At 38.9% G+C, this 22,992-nt stretch overlaps 1 protein-coding gene across 4 annotated transcripts in view; it reads left to right on the forward strand.

The window, feature by feature from the left end:
• MYH11 (myosin heavy chain 11) overlaps window positions 1–22,992 on the forward strand; it is a 63,400-nt gene that overhangs the window by 19,254 nt on the left and 21,154 nt on the right. For 3 of the 4 annotated variants that reach the window (XM_085302548.1, XM_085302571.1, XM_085302563.1), the window contains exons 4-15: window positions 1,418–1,445; window positions 9,372–9,474; window positions 11,344–11,364; window positions 13,471–13,563; window positions 14,521–14,584; window positions 16,647–16,745; window positions 17,744–17,887; window positions 20,800–20,895; window positions 21,332–21,450; window positions 21,608–21,760; window positions 22,442–22,615; window positions 22,804–22,977. In XM_085302548.1, the coding sequence (XP_085158674.1) occupies window positions 1,418–1,445; window positions 9,372–9,474; window positions 11,344–11,364; window positions 13,471–13,563; window positions 14,521–14,584; window positions 16,647–16,745; window positions 17,744–17,887; window positions 20,800–20,895; window positions 21,332–21,450; window positions 21,608–21,760; window positions 22,442–22,615; window positions 22,804–22,977 (1,268 nt within the window). The remainder of the gene's footprint in view (window positions 1–1,417; window positions 1,446–9,371; window positions 9,475–11,343; window positions 11,365–13,470; window positions 13,564–14,520; window positions 14,585–16,646; window positions 16,746–17,743; window positions 17,888–20,799; window positions 20,896–21,331; window positions 21,451–21,607; window positions 21,761–22,441; window positions 22,616–22,803; window positions 22,978–22,992) is intronic. The other variant, XM_085302555.1, reaches the window with a different exon arrangement.

Consider the following 22,992-nt stretch of genomic DNA (forward strand, 5'->3'; position numbering starts at 1 on the left):
CCCGGAGGCCCAACAACTCTAATGCTAGCTCTACATCTGATAGCTAATATGAAAACATACAAAAACTTTTGCTTCTGCTTTAATTAACAAACTGCTTCAAGTCTGAGACCCATCAATTATGCACATATTTCAAAAACATATTTCACCTGCCTAGGAACTTATTTTCCTAAGCAAGCAGGTTTTTTGCAGTCTATGCAAGGCCATTTCTGACAGCCTCGCTCAAAGAAGGGCCAATTCAATGGCAGAGCTTTTCGCTCAGGGCCTGCGTTGACTTATCTCCGAGGTTGTCCCTTCTTGGGACAACCTATTCCCATGCCTGACCATCCTCATGGTGAAAAATTTTTTCTACTTCTGAGATAATCACTGCAACTAAGCTAATCAGGCACATTTACATAGAGGACAAATTTTATAGTCTTCCATTATCACAGACATTTTGGGAAGTCTTATTTCAGTGGAGCCAGGAAAATGCTCTAGTGTTGCTGAGCATATTATGAAACTTCAGCGTGTGTTAATTGTGTATCACAGCCTACAGATTTTAGTTTGAGATCAACCTTATATTATAAAATTCTCTGTATTCTGAGGTGAAGAGAGATCCTGACCTCAAATGCACAAACAAGGAGGGATATGACAAGAGCAGGTTACAAAGTTAGGATGCAATCCTGAATCTTGCTGCCATATTACAGCATATTAGATTCTGCTGCTCTGAAACCTCTCACATCCCTTACATAGTAGAAATTGTCTGATGAAGATTTTGGCTCACCTTTTCACAGACTTTGATCCAATATGTGTTTGATGGTTCTGCTCAGAGTAAAAACCATGCAGAGTACTCAGGTACTTTTTAACATCTCCTGTAAAATATGTGTTTTGTTTTGGCTTATTCTTCGGAGGATACCTTAGAGAACATATTTATCCTCTTGACTGAAGTCCTCTTTAAATCTGAAAAGAAATGGAGAGAGTACATTTTTCAGGTATTTGGACTGCTCTGGTTTGGAAATCTAAAGCTTTTAGCCTTTTATACCTTATCTGTCCAGACTTCATCTTCAGGGGGTTTTTGGCCGTAAGCACAGTAAAAACTCCAGTTTCAAGCTTGAAATTTTCAATTATAATCTTCTTACAGAGAGCCTGATCCTTTTGCTGTTCTCATTACAGTTTATCTCTAAAGGAATTTACAAAAAATATTTTTGAACTCTTAACCTTTTGTTCAATTTTGGTAAAAAAAATATTTCCATTAGAGATGGCTATTTAAATGCTAGGGCAGATTAAGTAAGATGTGAACCCAGTACTTTTAACTAATCATGAATTGTCAGATTTTGCAAAGTCTAGACAGTTTGTTTAACGTAAATCCTTATAAATATAAGTGATTTTGTCAGGACATACCCATTTTTCCTAATTAATGGATTTTTTTCTTTATTCACAGATCGAGAAGACCAGTCTATTCTCTGCACGTAAGTAGGATTGGCCATTTAAGTATATCTCCACATTATGATGTTTTTCTGTATTCAAAGTTGACTCAAATCCTGATGGAGCTGGGTCTATTGCCCAGGCCTTCCACAGGCTTGAACTCCAGTCCCACTTGGAGATTTACTTGTTGATCAATACGTAGGTGGTAGCAGGGCCTTAGGAAGCCTTTTGCGTTAAATTGGTTTTCTGTATTCAGAGGATTTAGAATGCACAAGGGCTGCTCGGGGAGGCTGGCTGTCAAACTGTGCTGTAGAACGGAAAAGGGGTATTAAGTACTCCTTAACGGAAACTGAGCAACCTCCAAGGAAAGTAGAGCATCCTGGATATTTCTTCAACCACTTCTCAGTTTTTGCTGTCAGTACCTTACTATCACATTCTAAACCAGTTGTCATCACAGAAAAGTGTGGTCTTTCACGTTCGTGTTGTTCTTTCAGGCTGTTGTGCTAGTATTGCCTACACGACCCCCTTTGGCTCGGTACTGCGTGCCCAGTGAGCTGGTTAGCTCCCTGGGGTCTGTACAGGAGGTGCAGGTGACCTGACGCCGCGAGCTCAGCGGCACCGCGCCTCCCAGGCCTGCATGCTCGGTGCAACCTGTTTTGGCAGGGTGGGACGCTGGCTAAGCCAGCTCAGTGTTGAAAGCGCTGGTTTTCTGAGTCTTGGCTTGCCGAAGGCCTCCTTGCGGAGCACTGACCTGACGATGCTCAGGTATCATCACACTGAGGGATTCAGCTGTTGTATTGGGTCAGGCCCTGATTTTACTGCAATGAGCTTTACAGTGCAGAATGCACTGCTTTAATATCACAGGTAGCTTCTATTTGGCCTTCTTTCGACCATTTCTCTATTCCTTCATCACACCGTTGCCATTCAGTTGAGTTTACTTACTTGAATGTCATTGAGGATGCTTTTGAATTAATTTTATTTGCTGCATTTTCCAATTTTCCTGATCAAAAGTGGGATTTGATTCTGTGTAAATATGAATTATCACTGTTTGCAGAAGGTGGCACACATATCATTTTTATCAGTTCCATATAGTGAAGTTGTAGTTTGTTAAATACTATAAATACACACAGTCCTAAAGTGAACTGGTTTTGAGAGGTCATCCATCAGAATGTGATTACTAAGTCAGTGAATATATACTTGTATCATAGTTTTTAAAAAACAATGCTACTGATCACCAACAATATAGATATTTTAGAGTGCTAATGCTGACTGGAACAAATTTATCATCCAAGAAAAAGTTAAAATTGCAGACTAGATCCAAAACCCGTAAGGGCCAGAATACCTCTGACCTCTGTTCTAACTAGATTCCATTACATGCATGTGTATCAACTAAGGCTCTGCCCAAAAATGCATTAAAACCAAAAACAACACTAAAATTGATGCAATGATGAAATAAAAATTGACTGTCACTATCTTCCCAGGATGAAAATTGTCATAGTAATGAAGATTAATTTATGATATGCATTTCCTCCTTCTATTCCTGTACTTTAGTTTATTTTTCCACTCTTCAGATCTTCTTTCAACTTCAGAATATTATAATTTTTAGGAAAGGACCTTTCTTTTGCAAATCTATGCCTTTTTGTTCATTAAAATCCTTTAAAGGTTCAACTTCCATTAGCTACTATATATACTGAATACGAAAATAAATATGTTTTTTTCTTATGTGGCCAGCAAAACTGAGAAACATAATCAAATCATTTCATACCACTAATACATAAAACAGAGAGAATAAAATGTTTTTCCCATTTGAAAACAGCCATAGTATGTGATTCATCTAGATGTTCAGAACTGCTGTATATTGGATGGGCATCATGACCCATAGTTTAAATTGGTCCTCTCACCAGTCTTTTAAGTCAAAAAGATTAGACAAGTTAAAAATCAGTGCACGCAGATTTATCACCCTTGGCCTTATTTGGCTGTACAGAAAAAAGAATGATTGCTTGGCTTTTAGCTAGGCAGCCCTCCAGCACAAGCACTTAGCATTATTTCATAATTGCTAAAAATTCTAAGAAAATATTTTTTTGTCTAAAATTTATAACAATTATTGAAGAGTTCATAGCATTGACCAGCTGGAATCTTTTCTTTAAATAGCTATAGACTCAAACTTTTCAAGGCCTAGTACCTAAACTGTAAAACAAGAATGAAGCTATAAGCATTCATATGTATATGGTTCTGGATGCTGCCGAGAATTCACTGATACTTAGTGAAATTGCAAGGTAGACACTTATTCTCCCACTTACTGCTACCTCATTTCCCACAAATAACTTTTTGTTATTTACTTTACAGGAATTTATCAGGATAGCCAAAAACTAGGTGCACAAATGCAAACAGAAACTGTGTACCCAATTTTAAAATGACTCATGCAGTGTGGTTTCTACACTTCTTCTGCAAATTTATCTCACTGCTAGTACAGCTCCCCTGGAAACCAAAGGCCTGATAGGGATGCAAAGCACCCTGGACTCACCTCGCATGGGCTGGGCTGCAGTCCGGGGTGTGTTTGCACGTATGTCTGAGACCTGGGGAGCGACCCGCCATTCTCAGGACTTCACCAGCTCATTGAACTTTCCCTCAAGTTGCTGAGTATTCTTTGCATTCTTTTCCAACCTCTAGCCTTTGTGTGATTAACTGTGGTGTGTTTAAAATGCTCCATCTGTCTTTAATGCTTTAATGGGTTCTGATGCTTCCCTGTGTTTGATAGGCTTTGTTATTTCCTCTAAATTTTATTAATTAGCACGTGTATGCTGCCTTTGATCTACTCCCCCCTGCACACACTCATTCCCATGCTGGTTCTGTGCCATGGGCAGCATTGCTGAACATCCTTGTTTCATCCTCTGCCAGTTGCCCTTTATCCATAACAGCCCGAACACCCTGCATCCGAGCCACCACACTTACAAACTGCCTCTCTGCCACAGAAGGAAGTTTTTACCTTGGCTCTGCTTACTGCCTCATTTAGGTGTGGGTATTCCAGCTGCACTAAGAGTATGAAATATCATTTTATGTGTCTGGAAATTTAGCCAGTTAAGATTTTTTCATCCTTGTGTTTCGTTCCCTCCCGTGCAGCCTCCCCCCTCTCCCTAACTCTGAGGTTCCCTGTAATTTCTGCCTGCACTTAGGCATCCACACTATAGTCTTCCATCTTTGATGTGCGAGTTGGCTGTGGAACATTCTGCTCCCTGCACTCATTCTTGCAAAGACCGTACTGAGGGCCTGGGTGCTGTTGACCAGCTTATTAGATGTTGCTGAAGGAAAAATCCCAGTAAATCTGTCCCAGTGAACTGAGCCCCCTCACTGCATCAGCAACTTGGAGTGAATTGGACTAAGCAATATGTCTAGTGAACAGGCTTGTGGCTTGATATAATAATATTTAATATAGGAAAAGGCACAAGCCCTCAAAAGGGACTTTTGACCTCTAAGTATCTCATTAAGAGAAGTTACATTAAGACAAGTGGATGCTTCATGAAGTTTTCAAAAGGCCTTTTTACTGGAAGTTCCACAGGAGCTTATCGTTATCTAAGCATACAAGTTCTTTAAAATCTGGCCTTATACTTGTCTGATCCTGGGGTTACCATATTTCAATCACTTCCTGAAAAGAGTGGGTAGGATATATGTTTAACTGGAGCACAAACTTCAGTTAAACAAATAGCCACCTTCAATGAATAAGAAAAAAAAACTGATTAGAAATGTGAATTATTGGGGAAATGTGGAGCCTGCAAAAACCAATGATTATTGAACATATGATTTGTACTTTAAATCATTTTTTCATTACATTTTACTCTTTTATAGATTCATTTAGTTTGAACACATTCTATCAAAACATATGGTAGCAGGGTGCTATTTCCATTTAATTTGATACAGTAATAAGACAAAATATTGGTGAGGCAGCAGCCACCTTCCTTCCTTCCTTCCCCTCTTTCCCAACGGGCAAACTCTCCAGAGCCTCACGCAGCCAAATGACCTCAGCCTGCTTTCAGCCCTGACACATGTCAAGAATCAGAGTCATCCAGAACATCCTCTAAATTGCAAAGCCCCATTAGTCACAAAAGACTCCTCCACAAGAGAGCAAAACTCTTTCCTTTCCCAGCCAACTAAATCTCAAAGGCTGGAGCTGGCAAGCTTTGCTGCCTGGCCCTTCTCCCATACAGATATCTAGTGTAGCTTTAGACCTGGGGTGGAGCTTGGTGCCAAACTAGCTCTGTCTCTTTGGGGAATTCTCTTGTAAGTAAATGAGTAGGATCAGTGGCCTCGGTTCTGAGCCATGTCTCTCAGAGGGCACAGCTGGTCTGGGACAAAGATTTTCATTATCTTTGCACATCTCATATTGCAGAATGGAGCCTGCCAAAGCTCTAATGTGATTTAGAGCACCTCATTGACTGCTCTGTGTGGGGAGGCTTCCCACAGTGCCAGCGCAGCCAGATTAAGAGATGTGTGAATGGGCAATTTTTGTGGTTCATTGCTTACTGAAACAAATCTTGAAAATAAATGCTACAGACTTTTCCAAAAGTGGAATTAAGTTGAATACCACAAATATTTGACTTAAATTTTATACCACAAGGTTAATACAGAAGCTGTCAAGTTTTCAACAAAAAATCCACTCTTTACTAGATTTTTTTTACCCAGTAAAAAGGGCAGGTATTCTAGCTACACCACTGGCTCAGCCCACACTAGCAAGGCCAACTCGTCACTCTCACCCTGTCCTAATTTGGTAACCCATTCTAACTGGTATATTCTTCAGCTAAGTTGGAGGCAATGGTGTCATGAAGGATTTAGTAGCTAGTCTGGTACAAAAACTCTACTAGAGCTGAGCAGTGTATATGTAAGCTTATGCCCTTTAAATCCTTTACTGAGCTCCTAAAACAAAGCCTGGCAAGAAATGAGGGAGGAGTAAACTTAAACTATACCACACAATAAGAGAACAGTGTTTCTAATAGGGCTAGCCTCTAAACTCAGTGAACTTCTTCCCACCTGGGAAAACAAGGGCATTTCTTAGGGGGAGAACATGCATGGGAAGTACTGCTGCTGTAATCATGAGAACTGTGATCCAGGGACTGCTTTTTTTGCTTTGTTTGTATTGCACATGTGAGCTGAGTCTAAGGAACTGCACTGGCAAAAATTGTGCTGCCCCGATGTATGGCAGGCAACAAGGATGATTTGAGATACTTCAATTATTAGTCTACTTGTGGAAGATCATGATTAGGACAGTGGTAACGGAATTTATATGATGAACTCTCACTTTCGAACATGATTTGAGGATACATACTGAGGAAAACAGGCACTCAGAAGAGAGGAACAGATGCGTCTGGGGAGGGGTTCTGTTGTGAATGGGGCATGCCTAAACCACTGAAAGACGTTTACAAGAAAATGACCCACCTGGAAAAATCCACATACCAAGATAAGTGTAGATAGCCTGTAGATTATAAAGACAGGAGAGAGGAGTGCTTTTCTCTGGATACCACCTAGAAGCTGCACCACAACAGAAGTTGTTTCTGCCATCCCAGAAATGATGGTTCTTCAGAGTCACAGATACAGAGAACAAAGCAGCATGATGAGTTCTGCTGCAGCTCTGTAGTTCTACGAAGAATACCATCTAAATGTGAAGTGAAGTAAGAGAGACTCACATGTTCTCCTCCTACATCTTCTCCCGTGTAAGTTCCCTGCTGTTTAGAGGCATTGAATCTGATCTAGCCATTCCTCCCCATTAGTTTTCATATGCATGTGACATGTTATCACTGAGATAACTGTCTAGCAGTTGTCATACAGCTGTGATGTATCTTCCAGGTTATGAAGACTACTAATGTTGTTTAATGGATACTTATACATCAGACCTGTATGTCTAAAACTCATTGCCTTTTTAAGATGATCTGATACATTAAAAAATTAGACATATCCATCACCTTTGGACAATACCCTTCCTTGCTTAATGACTTTGGAGACTTCTTTTTCCATTTGTAGCTCTTGAGATCCTGTCTGTCTGTTTCCCATTTCATGTTAAAGCACAGAATTTTTTCTTGTCCATTCCATTATGAAGTTAAAGCCTCAAAGTGTATCTGCAGAAAAGAGAAAAACTATCAGCCTGTGCAGGAGCAGAGAGTTAAGGAAAGAAAGCACAGAACAAAATGTTAAGTAACTTAAGCATTACAGTATGGTAGGATAATTACAAGCAACATGATGCCATATATGGTAATACTTACAAGGATTCAGGGGAGAGCCAAATGATGGGCACTGTTGCCCTGGGAGAAAGGAAATGCAATCCATGTAGCGATGAACTACAAATAACCTTTGATCAAATGGAATAGTTCAAAGCCTAGGGTTTCTTTGAAGAAAGTTTTTAATTTTTGCAAAGAAGCAAAGTTGTAAGGTAGATTTATTTGAAAACTCTGTACACATCTTCAAATTGGTGTGCTTGGTTTGGAATTGCTCCCAGGACACTTAATTTTTATCAATAAAACATGGAAATGTTTCAGCACTAAAGATGAGGCATGGATGAATCTAGCCTCCAAACTGTGCAACTTAACCCAGGTTTTTAGAAAAGGAACATATTCATCTCAATTATTTCTTGTTAAAATTCTAAAAGCCAGAAGAAACACTTCTCATCATCACATACCTCAGGCAGGAATTATTTCTGGTTTCCTAAGGTTTACATCAATGTCATCCCACCTTAAAAGTTCTGCTCAGCACTTACTCATATTTTTAATGCCCATTTATCACTAGTCCCTTGGTAGGGAAAATTAACTCCTATATTTCCTAATTAGGAAAAGGAGCAGAACTGCAACGGATCTAGCTAAATAGTTTCAGCTTCAAAAGAGTTGACAAGTATCCATGGCATTACTGAATGTATTGTTCTTTTTATTTTTAAATCCATTTTAATTTAAACCCAAAGACAGAGAGGTCCAGCTTATACTTACACTCTTTCCTTCCTTACAGCACTAGCTTGATAGAGTCAAAAGAATTACCTTGAGTTTAAATTACATCCCCACCCACTTAAATGCCTTTTTTCATTGCTGAGCCAGGGCAATATAAAAACATTTTAGCCTAAATAATCATCTGAGCCAAAAGAATCTAAAAGAAGTGAGACAATGTAATATGACACCTAGAGAGGATAGACTGGGGCTGGAAATGTCCTTACTTTTGAGAAATGACCATACAAATCTGGCCCTTGTACCTGTACTTTGAAAATCAGTATTTTACTTAAGAGAAGACTTAATAGTTGTAAATAAACTTACCCTTCGAAGTCTTCTGGGAGGTGGAAGGTTAATACTGCCTCTCTGCTTCCCAAGAGACACCACACAGAGCACAGCTGGGATGCTGCCTCGCTGGTTGGAAACCTCCCCATGTGAAAGGTCCCAGATGACCTGGTTAGTACCAATACCTGCTCAGGCAGTTCCAGCTATGTTCTCATCTAATTCAATGGGAGTTTGAACATGGAGCTCAAAGGAGGCAGCATCAATCAGTTATTCTCCAGGACTGGTACAAACCCTTACTCTATTTTAATGCCAAAGTTTCAGAGGATGTCTGTGTTACTGCTGATGATTTTTCTTACTGCTGTATCACATCATAGTTCATGTTACAATTTTTGGTCTTAAAATACTGGCAGACTCCCTGCCAGCCCCACTTCTCATAAACTGCCAATGCTGCCAAAGCAAGATGAACTGCTGTTCAAAAATGCATCATGTTTTAGGATTGCCTTAAATGGCCCAATGTCCAGTCAAAATACTAATGGGACAGAACAATAGCTCTGACACTGCATTCCTTGCATGCTGAAGTCAGGTGGAATTGGAGAGATGGTGTTCTGGGGTAGATACTAACTGAGCTGGGCATTTTCCAAGCTTGTTTTTGTACTCTAAATACTTCACATGGTGGAAGGAGTTCACTAGTTACATACCTTCTTTTGTGTTATTTTTCATTCCCCTCAGAGGTGAATCTGGTGCTGGCAAGACAGAAAATACCAAAAAGGTCATTCAGTATCTGGCTTATGTTGCTTCATCACATAAGGGCAAAAAGGACACCAGCATCACAGTAAGTGAGCTCCTCCATATTCAGTTCTCCTTCAAGCTTGTTAGGACTGCACTGAGCTGACTGTGCTAACAGCAAGTCAATGTTTATGGCTTGCCAAATAGTCGACATATAAAGAGTACACAATTATGTCACAGCTCTATGTTTATGGAAAAACTTTTGTTTGACATCCTGTTAGGCACCAAATCAGAATGTACTTTGCTAGAAGAGAATTATTCAAAGCTTTCCATAGGTAGAGTATCTATTTATATCCTAATAAGAAGGCCTTGGAGTCTGCAAGGTTTTGGGTCCTTATTTTACCTTTGGCCCCTAGCAACTAAGAAGTCTGGGAAAACCTTTAACTAATATAATGTCCAGCTGCATCACAAAAATGTATGCCAACATTTAACTTCCAAAGTTTTGCTTGGCTTCATTAGTAGGCATATTTTCTTACTACATAGCAAAGAGTCCCAATACAAAACCTTTCCAGTTTGGGGATTCTCTTTACTCCTCTGACAAAGAGAACAATTTTGAAAGGCACAATTCTTTACAAATAGTTTGCTACTTCAAAATTTTTAATAATTCTGCCTTAGTAACTGAAGTTCCTTGTCTTATTATCAACCATATGATTAGTTTAAACCTACCCAGTTCCCTGTGACCGCTGGTGTGGCTGAGGCTCCTACCCATCTTTCTTATTTTCAGAGATGCCACTCCAGTTCCTAAGTCATTTAGAGCCTTTTGAATGCTATTCAAGATCTTCTGTAAAAAGATGTAGAAATTTACTTTTATGTCAAAATAGGCTTAATTCAGGAGAGATTTCAATGTRTTCTGAAAGCAGACTGGGCCCAAAATTCAGTAATTTCTTCTGTGGGTCGGCAGTTAAAATCCATCTCAAATTAAAACCCAAGGACCAGGACAAAGACCTAAAGTGATAAGGAGTTGTAACCGTGGCTGCTCAGCCTATGTAATTTATACTGTATGAGCAGCATGCAGGCAAACATGTCATGACCAGACCTGTCCTGGATCCTGCGGCTCCCCACTTTGCCTCTCCTGAATCTCAGCAGAGAGAGGGCTGCAGAGTAGATGGTATGCAGATTGTCCTCTTCCAGCATGAGTAATTGTGGTTTAGGTACAGCAGGTTTGACTCTGGGGCAGAGGAGGGAGTAGATGTCCCTTCAGGCAGTGCTTTCTAGAAATCTTTGATTTTTGGTGGAACTGAACCAAGAATAAAGGTATAATTTTCCCGTGTTGAATGTTAATGCAAAAAAACGATTTCTTCCTGCTGAGTTCTGCTCAGTGGCAGGGGGAATGAACTCATGGTTTCAGGGTCATTCCTAATGGGCAAGTAACTGGAGTTGCTGCTGATTCCTCCTTTTTCATGGGGAGTTTAATGAGACTCAGGATCAAACTTGCCCTGAGATAGACCTACAGGCAAATATCCACCAGATGAGGGCTGAGAGGAAGTCTAAGTTGTTCTGTAATGTGCTAGCAAATAGTACGTCAGTGGCTGGGACTACTGGTGCTGCAATGACAGTCATTTAAAAAAGAGTGAAGAATAGCAAAACAATTGAGCTGCACTAGAGAAAAATACGGGATTTACCATAAAAATATTTGTTCTTGTCTGCTCCTGGGAGACTAACTTGGGACCAGATCCAAATCCCATCCCTTTGATTCTTTAATTCTTTTTCTTTTTTTTTTTCAGTTAAAATGCTTTATGTATGTTAACTGTATTTGTTCTCTTGGTATGTCTGCAATGTGTTGTTTTTATTTGTATTCCTGATTTATTTGCATGGAAACTGTATATCGGTTATTTTAATACAGGAAAAACAATAAAAATGTCTGTGTAATGGAAATGATACTGACACTTGTTTTATACCACATTATTCAATACAGCAAGGTCCATCTTTTGCTTACGTGAGTAACTTAGACTGTTTGATGTGTGTTTAAGGCACTGAGTGTAGATCTGCATGCTATTGTTGCACCTCAAAAATTTAAGACAGACTTTGTTGAAATATGCTGTATGATATGAAAAGCAACAATAGCACCAAATGCTCTCACAAATCAACCCTAACTGTGTCAGGCTCCATGACAAAGAATGAGGTCTGACACAGGCGGGGTTATCTTTCAAATATCACTCTTGTTCTATATGTGTGTGTTCAAATTGACGTAGTTTGAATGAATTTTCCCACGATCCTGAAAGAGCCAATCAGCCTGAAACTAAGCAACGTGATCTCTGAATGAAAATACTCCAGTGCTTTCTGTGCTTCAGGTTGAACTTTTTAGGACTGTTGTAAAATAATTCCTAAACTTCACAATGTGTGTGACTGATCTGTTACTTAGACTGCATGCTTTCCATTTGATATTGCTTTCAATTTTACTTTTTCATGTAACTGTTGAGATTGTTCACATCTGCAAAAGTTAGCATGTTCCTAGCTTGCTGCTATGATATATAACAGAGCAATTACCATGGCAGCGTGTGTCTGCAAGTGCGTTACAGCAGATCCTTACAGGCCTTTGTGCCCTTGGTACTGAGGTGTGCCGTACCAGCACACCAGCGCTGGGGATGGAGGCAGGTTTGCTGGCACATTTGTTTTGTTTGTATGCCAGGCAAATGGTATTTTTCTTTGTACTGGGCCTTTCTTCCCTATTCTGACTGCTGCCTCTCAGACTTCGATAAATGCAAAAGGCAATACAATTGTAATACCTGCTGTGTTGCCCCTTAGTTCATTTGACCAGCTTTAGATTTTTTTATTTTACTTCTCTCTGTAAAAACCAAATTCATGGCTGGCACAGGCAACTCTGTGGAGTTACAGCTGCATACAATGCTGATAACTTGGAGCCACAGTTTTACACCCCCACATTTATAGCATAGTTTAGTTCTCACTGGGAGTGGATGGATTTCTGTCTAATTCTAGTGGCCAAGGTTCTTCTTCAGCTGTCATATCTGATTTCAGCAATAACCTATGCTCATAGTATAGGTTTTAAATCTACAGATTGTAAGTGGAAAGAATTGCCCAGTACAGAGACACTTCAGGAACATTCAGGAATTCATTACTTCCTGATTATTTCCTCTAGATTCAACCTAAATATTCCCTCAAAAGGATTTAAATTATATTATCTATCAACTTTTCTGCTGTTATCCAGCATGAATTGTTTGAAATGATGTACATCATTGCTGCAGAGTAGGATAGGACGCAGATGAGGATGACAAGAAGCTAATGTGAAAGCTGAGTGACTTCATAGCACAGAGCTGAATAAGAAGTTGAAAAAAAAGTTTTCAGAAACAAAGTATTTTTTTCAACTTCATTGGTTTGTTTAGAAATAGGAGCATTAAATGCATGCTCATTTCATTGCATGATTTGTTTCATTAGCAATTACCAATCACAATTAACAGTATAATACAAAGTTTGTATGTTTGCATGAGAATTCATTATCATAGTTTGAAATAAATTAATGCATTTCCATATTTAACCTAAATAGCCTTGCATGGATCATTATTAATAGACTTGGTGAAATCTGCTTTGTAGCTTTGTGCTGCATTATATTAAAATGATTCTCGGCAAGTTACTCTAATTGTATCATCATTTGCTAGCAAAGCATCTCAATATACTTACTTGAAAAAGACTTGGAAGAGGTTCCTTTAAGAATATCCCCTCTTAAAAAATAATAATAAACTGAAAATAAATAAATATATATCTATATATATATACATATAGATGACACTGAATGACCCTTTTTATTAAGAAAGGCCAGTCATGATGCTAAACAGATTAATAAACTTTGATCTGTCACAAGCAACAGATCTGGAAGAGGGTCATGTATACAGGACGGCAGTCGACTGCACACATATATAAACACAAAGATTAACAGAGAATGAAAACAAACCCACATGAAGTGCAGTATTCAGCAAAAAACGATTAGACACTTAAATTATCTCTCACTTTTTCCTCCAGTGTACATGTGCTGTTTTTAATTAATTTAATATGGAGTACAGAGTTAATGAGTCTGAATGAATTTTAGGGTGAGCTGGAAAAACAGCTTCTACAGGCAAACCCCATTCTTGAAGCTTTTGGAAATGCCAAAACTGTGAAGAATGACAACTCCTCCAGATTCGTAAGTAGGAGAGTACCAGTCGGGTCTGTGTAGGGGGAGGTACAGCTTCTTTTAAAACAGAGTGTACAGACAGTGGCCCTCTTATCATCATGCTCTCTCATCATACTGCTGTCTAAGGAGCTTCTTCAAACTAATCCCTTTTAAATAGTGTTTAGGTTTCCTCTTTGAAATAAGAATTTGGCCTTACAAGAAATTAAAAATCAAGCTGAAACTTGACAGTACCATTGTCATCTCACATTTAGGCAGCCTGTGTGTGGCCTTCCAGAGTCAACTCCTACTGCAGAACATATCCACCTCCAGAATATTTGCAAACCAGATCTGTTCTTTCTTTTTCTTTGCACAGATATTGAACATACATCTTGCTGTAAGGTGTGGCTGTTATTTATCAGGAGTGGTTAAAATATGAAATGATTAACTACACAAGAGAAAATGGGAAAAGAGTTAGAAAGATTCAAGCTGGAATAATATGAGCTGGAGGCTGTCAATATTTGATGGCGCTTTTTGCTGGGAGTATTGGTAGATGCTTCCCTTTCCCTTGAAGGCCCTCCTCTCCCAGCTCTGCTTTTCTCCAACAGTTCAAGGATCCATTCAGATGCAACTCAGCAGAGGGAGTTAGGCAAATCCAACTCTATTCCCTCTCTGACCTTGTGGAAATTGAAGTAGAAAAAAGATGTTGGCATATCCCCAGCTTCCACAGGCTGCTCCAGTAGGGAGGGACTCCTTTCCCTCTAAGTACCTTAACAAAATGTGGGGTAAATTTCTGCAGAGGGAATGTCAGAGAAGTTTGCTTCCTTTCATCCTTTTCCCATGGGCTTGTCCCAGCAGGAGAGAATCAAGGATGTTAATCTTAAAAAGATGACGTACATGTCTCACTAAACAGGCTAAACACTAATGTTGTAAAACCCAGCGTAAAAGAGTGAAAGAATAGCTCAATCTAGGTCTTCTTTTCATTCACAGGGTAAATTCATCCGCATCAACTTTGATGTGACAGGCTACATTGTTGGAGCAAATATAGAGACTTGTATCCTTTTCTGTGAGCTGCACTGGAAGCTAACTAGGGTGAGCACAAGGAAGTAACATAAACAAGCTCCACTGCATGTCTAAGAAAGGCAAATATTGCTGAGGCTGATATAAACAAAGATGGAGGGATGGGGCTCCATTTACACTGATACCAGCTTCTCAGCTTGTCTTACTCTCAGGTTTACATTTTCATGTCTGTTTTCTCAGCTATAGGAAAGTGTGCTATGCCCCATATGCAACTTCAGAAAATGGAAACAACATATCTAAGCCAACTGGAGGAGACTTTAAAAACAGAGACCCAATAACATGATAGGGTGAGAAGATTGTTTTGTGGTTAAGATTGCACATGGTCTTGAGAGATCTACAGTCATTTCGTTCTGCTTCAGTGTGATCCTTCATGGGTCACCCTGCTTTCCTGTGATCTAATTTTCCAACTGTATAAAAAAGGTTGGAAACTTCCCTACTTCTCAGTGGTGCTGGGACTGACAATTTGAAAAAACATACTGAATGCATGGTATTGTCACTATATTTTGCTTAGGAGCTTGGGAAACGCTTTCCAGTTTTCCAGTCCAGAGCTGGCACCCTGCCCCAGCCCTGACTGTGTGTTGGGATGAAGCCCGGGTATGCAGTATGGTCTTACTCTGAGCCCTGTGCACACTGGCTTCTGTATGGGAAGAAACCCTACGGCACTGGGCCTTCCAGGCTGAGCAATCAAACCTGTGGCCAAACTTGCACCCTTGTTTAGGTATGTGCCTACAAAGATCACGTATGTACAGGAGAGAGACAGGTTCCTTGACAACACTGAGAATAACCTGTTAGGGGAGACACATACATGACATCTAGTATGACAGGTTTCTAGTTCATGTCTGGAGGACTGAAGGGCCATCTTAATAGAAGTAATACACCTTTCTCTTTCATCTCCCTTTGGTCTTTATAGTAATAAGGAAAAAGAGATAGGAAGAGCCAAAGAGGAGCTGTCTTAGAGTCCCCACAGTTTATCTCCTTTTGTGAAATTGAGGGGCGGTTTTCCCTGAAATTGGTGGTACTGATGCCCTAGTCTGCATCAAATGATAGATATTTCCAAAGAGCTTGCCTGCTCTGAATACTGTATACTACCTGCTATATCAAATGACATACCCATAGCACTGTGCTGTATATCAATAACCTCAATATATTTTTTTTCTGGAACAAAGTACATAAACATTTCAGAGATTTAGCTTAGCCTGAGTTTGCCTGCCAAATATTCTTGCCTCTTTCTCTGGTTATGTTTACGAAATAGTGTGTTTTAATATGTAGTCAGTTGCTGTATTGTAAATTTTATCTTTACATAAAGAAGGAACTGCTCACTCCAACAAACGAGGAAAAAGAAAGATGCAGCCATAGAGAAATAACTTATCTCTTGGGTGTAGAATCAATAGCACACATTTTATCCTTCTGTTCTTATTCTGATGGGTGATCTTTAGAAAAAAAATCTTATTTAAAAATTTTTTTTGTCTTAATTGAAGTTTTATCTTTTCTACTGATGCTTCTACTACAGGATTAAGCAAGGGGACAAACACTGGCATTTAAAGAGAGAATCATTGACTGATGCTGAAAAAGCTTTGATTGCTTTTATACCTACAATACTGGCCTTAAAAATTCTATCTCTAACAGCCCCATTTTATGCTGAAAGAATCATATTGGTACTTCGTATTAAAAGGTGGTGGAAATGATACTGTGAATACTATTTGTATATATCTGATTTTGGAAACATATATGTCTATTGTAGTGGTTACTACCATGATTACCAGCATTTGTGGTACAGTAAGAGGTAGGAAATTGATCTATTCATCATGGTGACAGTTAAACCAATACTAGCACTCCTGTCACAGATAGCACAAAGACATCAACAACAAGCACTTTGTGTAGTAGAAAATGATTGCAGAATTAGACTCACGTTCATGTTAGCCAACCTTTCAGCAAGTATTTGAACAAGGCTATTGATGATTCTGAGGCTGATGGTATTATTAAGGAAGAACTGAAATATGTTATTGATTTTTTAACATACTTTTAACAACAAACAGATTTGCTTGAAAAATCTCGTGCTATTCGTCAGGCTAAAGATGAGCGAACGTTTCATATCTTTTACTATTTGATTGCTGGAGCTTCTGAACAAATGAAAAGTAAGTTACTTGCTAACAATTCTTACTTCTCATTAAACAGTGAGCAATGGCTTACTTAAGTAATTTACCTTAATTGCTTTATGTGTATGTCATTCAATCCTTTCTACAAATAAGCAATTCTGCTATCAAGTGAATGATAAAAAAGCCTCAATTTACATGCATCTGTTTGCACCCACTGGTTTGCAGTTTACCGGACACTTCAATTCACAGGGCGTGTAAACCCATTCAAACACCATCTTGAACGATATCAATATGATGAATAGGGAAAATGTATTCATTATTTATTGCACAAAAGAATTTGGCATTCCCAATAAAATTATTGCCTAGCAGTTTTAACATAAACTACAAGAATGTTTCTCACAGCACCTAATTACATTGTGAAACCCATTGGTTCAGGACGTTGAGAAGGTTTAAAGTATAATTAGGTCCAAAAAGGATTTAGAACATCATGGTTCAAATACAACATCTTTCCCTAAATTGACAGTTGCTAGAGAATGTATAAAACAATGGATAACTCTGTATTTGCCCTGTTTTTTTATGTTCCTTCCCTAGGAGTCTGTTGCTGGCCATAGAGTATGGGTCGGAAGATTCTTTTGGTCTGACCCACTATGATTGTTGCCTTCTTTTTTAATCTGATGAGAATTCCCAGGTCTAGAAGACGAAGTAAAGATGTGGAATTATGACTAGGTTACATATGGAACTAAATGAAAAATTTACAGGAAGAAGGCTCAGATTGAAGTCCTCGAGGTGCTAAATTCCAATGAGGGGCAGAGACACTCCCCAGTTACTACTGAACAGTGGAAACGCAAGACAATCAAACCTGCTAAATGAAAAGTTATTCTGAAATATTTGTCCACCCTAAAATCCTAAGATCCTCATATAGGGATAGTCTTCCTTTGGTGAAAACACTAAATCTTTTCTGTTGCGTTTCTGTGTTAGGAGAATTCACTAACCAAGAGCATTAAGTTGATGTCAAGCTTTTCTTCTTTGCCTTGTAGATGATCTATTGCTGGAGAACTTCAACAATTACACCTTTCTGTCTAATGGCTTTGTGCCGATCCCTGCTCAACAAGATGATGAGATGTTCCAGGAGACCTTGGAAGCCATGACAATTATGGGCTTTAGTGACGAGGAACAGACAGGTAAGAATTGTTAGTAAGGTTGTATTTGAGGTATACTTCTGCAAACCACACTATATAGGATACAAATGTACAGTGGAGAATTCTGTCCAGGATGTCACTTTGCAAAATATGCATGTGAAGTAAGAGATTGCATTCATCTAAGAAAATTAACATTATTTAGATTTAACATCCATGTTTCTCTGTAGAAGTGTGATCACGCATGAAGCAGAAACTGCAGGATTCTAAACATACCCAAGTTGTTTAACCTTTTTGCTTCTTATTTCCTATTTGTAAAACTATTACCAAACAAAACTGTTACCAAGCTATTGTTACTAAAAAGTGCATTGTGAATTAGTGTCCCTAGATTTCTCTCCTTCTGCCCTTCCCAAGTGGTATTACATGAATTGAACCATAGATGTTCCATGGAAAGAAAACTAAGGGCCTCTCACAGGGAACAATTTCTCAAGTACAGATTTGTTTCTGCTCTGCCTTAAAAGTAACATGGGAGTATATTTCTGCATGATCAGGATAGACATTACTTAGATAAAGAAGGGACAACATTGAAGCACAACAGAATTTTGCAATGGACTTTGCTGTCTTCTCTGGACACCACAGCATACACCAGAGCAGGATTAGCTGAAGTTCCTGAGCCATTATTTACTCCTGCTATGGTCTGGTGGAACACATTCAAGATCACATAAGACAAGTGGCGTGGTCAGAGCCAGGATCAACAAGCAACTAAACTGGTGGCACCACAGTGCCTGAAGACAACCCTAGAAATTAACATAAACCAGTAGCAATAATCCAGGGAGGAGAGGACAGGAAGGGCTAAGAATACACTGTCAGGGAATGAATACAGTGAGGCCAGCTGCAGAAAGGCTGGAAACCACTTTTATAAATCCATGACATACGCCAAACATTACCAGCCTCTTTGGAATTATTGCCATCTTTGCATTAAACAGGATGATGCTTCAGGAAGTCTTGTGAGTATTAGGGTGACTGTAGTTCCTGCCTTGCAGAGAGACCTAATTAGGATCTCACTGCTATTAGGTTTTTCATTAAAGAAGATGTACCTAAAAAATTGCTACAGTGGCCTACCTTTTCCCATTGTTGCAGTGGGTACTGGTGGGAGCAAACAGTGAAGACTCTTTGCAAAACATCTCATTCAAAGATTTATACTGGTAGCACTTGCTGAAAATACAGTGAAAGAAATACAGAAGAATTACTGTCTCTATTAGAAAAGAGATCTGTATCATCAAAGAGAACTTATTATCTCTGTGAGGCACAGAACTACTCACGAAATGCATGGCATCTCAATACAGTAATATAACTGTGGATAAAATAAAATAATTGCCAAAATATTTTGTTGTCCATTTTGATGAAGAACTGCAAGGACTTATTTTTTTTTTGTTATAGATCTTATGAATTGAGGAGACCTTCTTGTAGAAGGAACATGACATGTGCTCTTAACCCCATTGCATTCCATCAGTAAAGTTGTCAGCATGCAAAAGTGCTATAAGATGTGGTGTTTTGAACTGTAATTTGTGTCTATGAAAGGATAGACATCAGGCATCTCACTAACAGAACTCCATGCACACCCAGAACAGATTACCGAATTCAAGCCAGCTCTAGCAACACTAATGACCATTTAAAGCCATTTTTGGGGGAAATTTCCAACAATGACTAGCATGAAAAAAGTTGGAAAATATTCTCATTTAATTTTGAAAGAAATGGGTCAGCTTTGAATAGTTAATATTTGTATTCACTGATGCACAGAAAAGAGAAATGAATAAAAATATGCAGCATAAACAAACCAAACTATCTTGAAAATGTGTACCTATCAGACAACTAGGTAACAACTATCTAGGTAACATTTACAACTCACTGTTCCATGGCAGTGTGCTGGGTCTAAAATGTGCCAGTGCACATCGCCCATGGCTGCAGTTCCCATGCCTCAAGTGACATCTGGTGGCTAAAGCAGCAGCAGCCCATCACTTGAACCTTGGACCAAGGGAGGTAGCAGGGAGCTGAGCTCCATCACTTCCCATCCCTGCATTAGTAACTGCAGGTGCCACGAAAGAATGTCTCACAGGACAGCGGTGCAAATCCCAGCCTTGATGAAGTCAAATAATGTTACTAACAAAGATTGGTTCAGATTGTATATTGGTTCATTAGCATGTAGATTGGCATTGACAGCAGCATTCTCCCTGACATCAATAGGAGTCTTTGCATTACTGTCTGAACCCCTTTCATTTTATGCTCTAAAATATAAGCCCCTTAAGACAGTATTATTATCCTTTGTAAGCTATCAAATTAACAAAAAGAATTAACTTCCTAAATTAATACAATCTCATCTGTAACACACAAGATTTTACTAATTGAAGTAATACGGCATCACATTCATACACATTTTAGTAATCAAACACTAATTAATTACTTTTCTATACAAATACTTGTGATACTAATCCTGTAAAGGCTTGAACACATTTAATTTTAGTTGCATGATTGAATATCCACATTTCTCTGCATAACTGGAGTCTTACAAGTGCCACACACTTTTGAAGCCACTGGTATTGCATTGATACATTTGATTTTAAAGACAAGAGTTGCAGACTGTGAAGTGTCCAAGCAGGAAGATGCTACAGGCCATTGTGCGTGGGAGATGACTCGAGAGTCCCCCCAAGACCTGAGGGTGGGACCGAGGAACAAGCACAGCTCAGCATGGCGGTGCTGGTGTCCCCAGAGTGACCTGTTTGCTGTATGGCATGGATTATTCAAGCTGCTCTTCATTCAACTCTCCAGCTTCTGCAGATGATAGCATAGTCTTTTAAAGCAAACTCAGATCTTTCCACAGAGGTATAGACTACAACAGCCCACAGCTTTCAAAATATGCACATTCTGTTCCTCATTTATGTTATCTGTTTATCTTACAGCTATATTGAGAGTTGTTTCATCCGTCCTACAGTTGGGTAATATTGTCTTCAAGAAAGAGAGAAACACTGATCAAGCTTCTATGCCAGACAATACTGGTATGATTAATCACTTAAAAATTTTAATTGACATTAGGAAATTAACAAAATACCTGCTGAGGAAACAATATTTATCAGTACTTTTAATTTGATTATGTTTATTTAATGTTAATTTATTTAATGTTCATTATGTGTATTTAATGTTATTTATGCTATCATATATTAAAATCTTAAAAAGATATTCTATAATTAAAACTAGCACAATTACCATTACCTTTTCTAGTTATCTTGAATCCATAAATTGATGAACAGTGTATTTGTTCCTGGTAGCATGAATAATATTTTTGTGGTAAGTTGCATTCTTTGTGCGTATAAAAGAGGAGCTTTTAAGGAAAATACAGTAATTTCGCACATTTGTTGAACTGCTTGTATTCACATTTACTGATCTACTACGAGAAAATTCTTTCTGAAATAAAATATCACTCTTTTTTTCTAGCTGCACAAAAAGTGTGTCACTTGATGGGGATTAATGTGACAGATTTCACAAGGTCTATTCTAACCCCAAGAATCAAAGTAGGACGAGATGTTGTTCAGAAAGCTCAGACCAAAGAGCAGGTATGTACTCCTCAAATTAATCTTCTTCCTTCTTTTCTTTGTTACAGCTTGTCTAAAGGAAAACATCTGTTTTCTGTTTCCCTATTCATTATCTATACATAAATTATCAGCTAATTGAGTTTCTTCTTAAACTTATAATAGTCTCTTCTTTTTTCAGGCTGATTTTGCTGTAGAGGCTTTGGCCAAGGCAACGTATGAACGTCTGTTCCGCTGGATTCTAACTCGCGTAAACAAAGCTCTAGATAAAACAAAAAGACAAGGTGCTTCCTTCTTGGGGATCCTTGATATTGCTGGATTTGAGATTTTTGAGGTATGAGCTGTGAGGCCCAGCCTGACTAAAATTCATTTTTGTCATGCAGTGGATTGTTTTACTCTATGGTTGAGTTGTGGTTGAGACTTTGGAGAATACAGTTAGCTTAATACTTTCACTACATCTGGACACTGAAAACAATTATTTCACCAAATTTGCAAACCAATCATTGGATGCACAGACATTTAATGGACTCCAAATTCTTTCATTTTTTTCACTGAGGAGATCCATATAATACTACAAATAAATTAAATCCAGAGCAGCAAAAACAATTTGGTTCTTCAGGCTGGCTAGCAGCTCATGGCCAACCCAACTCACAGGACTGTAACATCCGGCTGCTTGCCTTTCCCTCAGAGAAGCAGCCTTCAGCTCCTCTGGCAAGAAAGGTTGGGGGTGGCTGCATTCTCTTACGGTGCTTCTGTGGGGTTCAGTGCTTACAGCAAGGGCCTGCTCTTTATGACTTATTGAACTGGTCCCAGTGCGGAGATTTAACACCTGAGAACTTACCGTAAGCTTTCAAGACCTTAAATTAGAAAAATCTGTATCATTATATTTGAATTATTGTGCTCTTTGAAAAGAAATAGAAGATATCTAATTTCATCTTGTTTTTTAAGCTCCTCCTTGCAGGTGTCTTTTTAACATTAAGAATTCAATTCTGTCTTTCTTCTGTCTTCTCTACAGATCAATTCCTTCGAGCAGCTGTGCATCAATTACACTAATGAGAAACTTCAGCAGCTTTTCAATCACACAATGTTTATATTGGAGCAAGAAGAGTATCAGCGTGAGGGTATTGAATGGAACTTCATTGACTTTGGCCTTGATCTGCAACCTTGCATTGAGCTGATTGAAAGACCAGTAAGATTGTATCTCTATAGGGGGGACACTACATAGGTTTCATGAGGGTCAGTTATATAACAGAGCTGTTTAAGATATTTCAGATCCTTTGTTGCCTGGGGGGATTAATATCATAGAGGAAAAAGAAGATATGCTCTTTCTCTGTCTCTGGCTGTGATAATCCTGATCTGGTATTGCTCACACTGCAGACCAACCCTCCTGGTGTTCTGGCTCTGCTGGATGAAGAGTGCTGGTTCCCCAAAGCTACTGACACATCTTTCGTGGATAAACTATGTCAAGAACAAGGCAACCATCCCAAATTCCAAAAGACCAAGCAACTCAAGGATAAAACTGAGTTCTCCATAATCCACTACGCAGGAAAGGTACTGGACAGGCTG

The sequence above is a fragment of the Rhea americana genome, unplaced genomic scaffold, assembly GCF_003343005.1.
Source record: "Rhea americana isolate MKP2758 unplaced genomic scaffold, rheAme1 scaffold_10, whole genome shotgun sequence".
NCBI classification, from domain to species: domain Eukaryota; kingdom Metazoa; phylum Chordata; class Aves; order Rheiformes; family Rheidae; genus Rhea; species Rhea americana.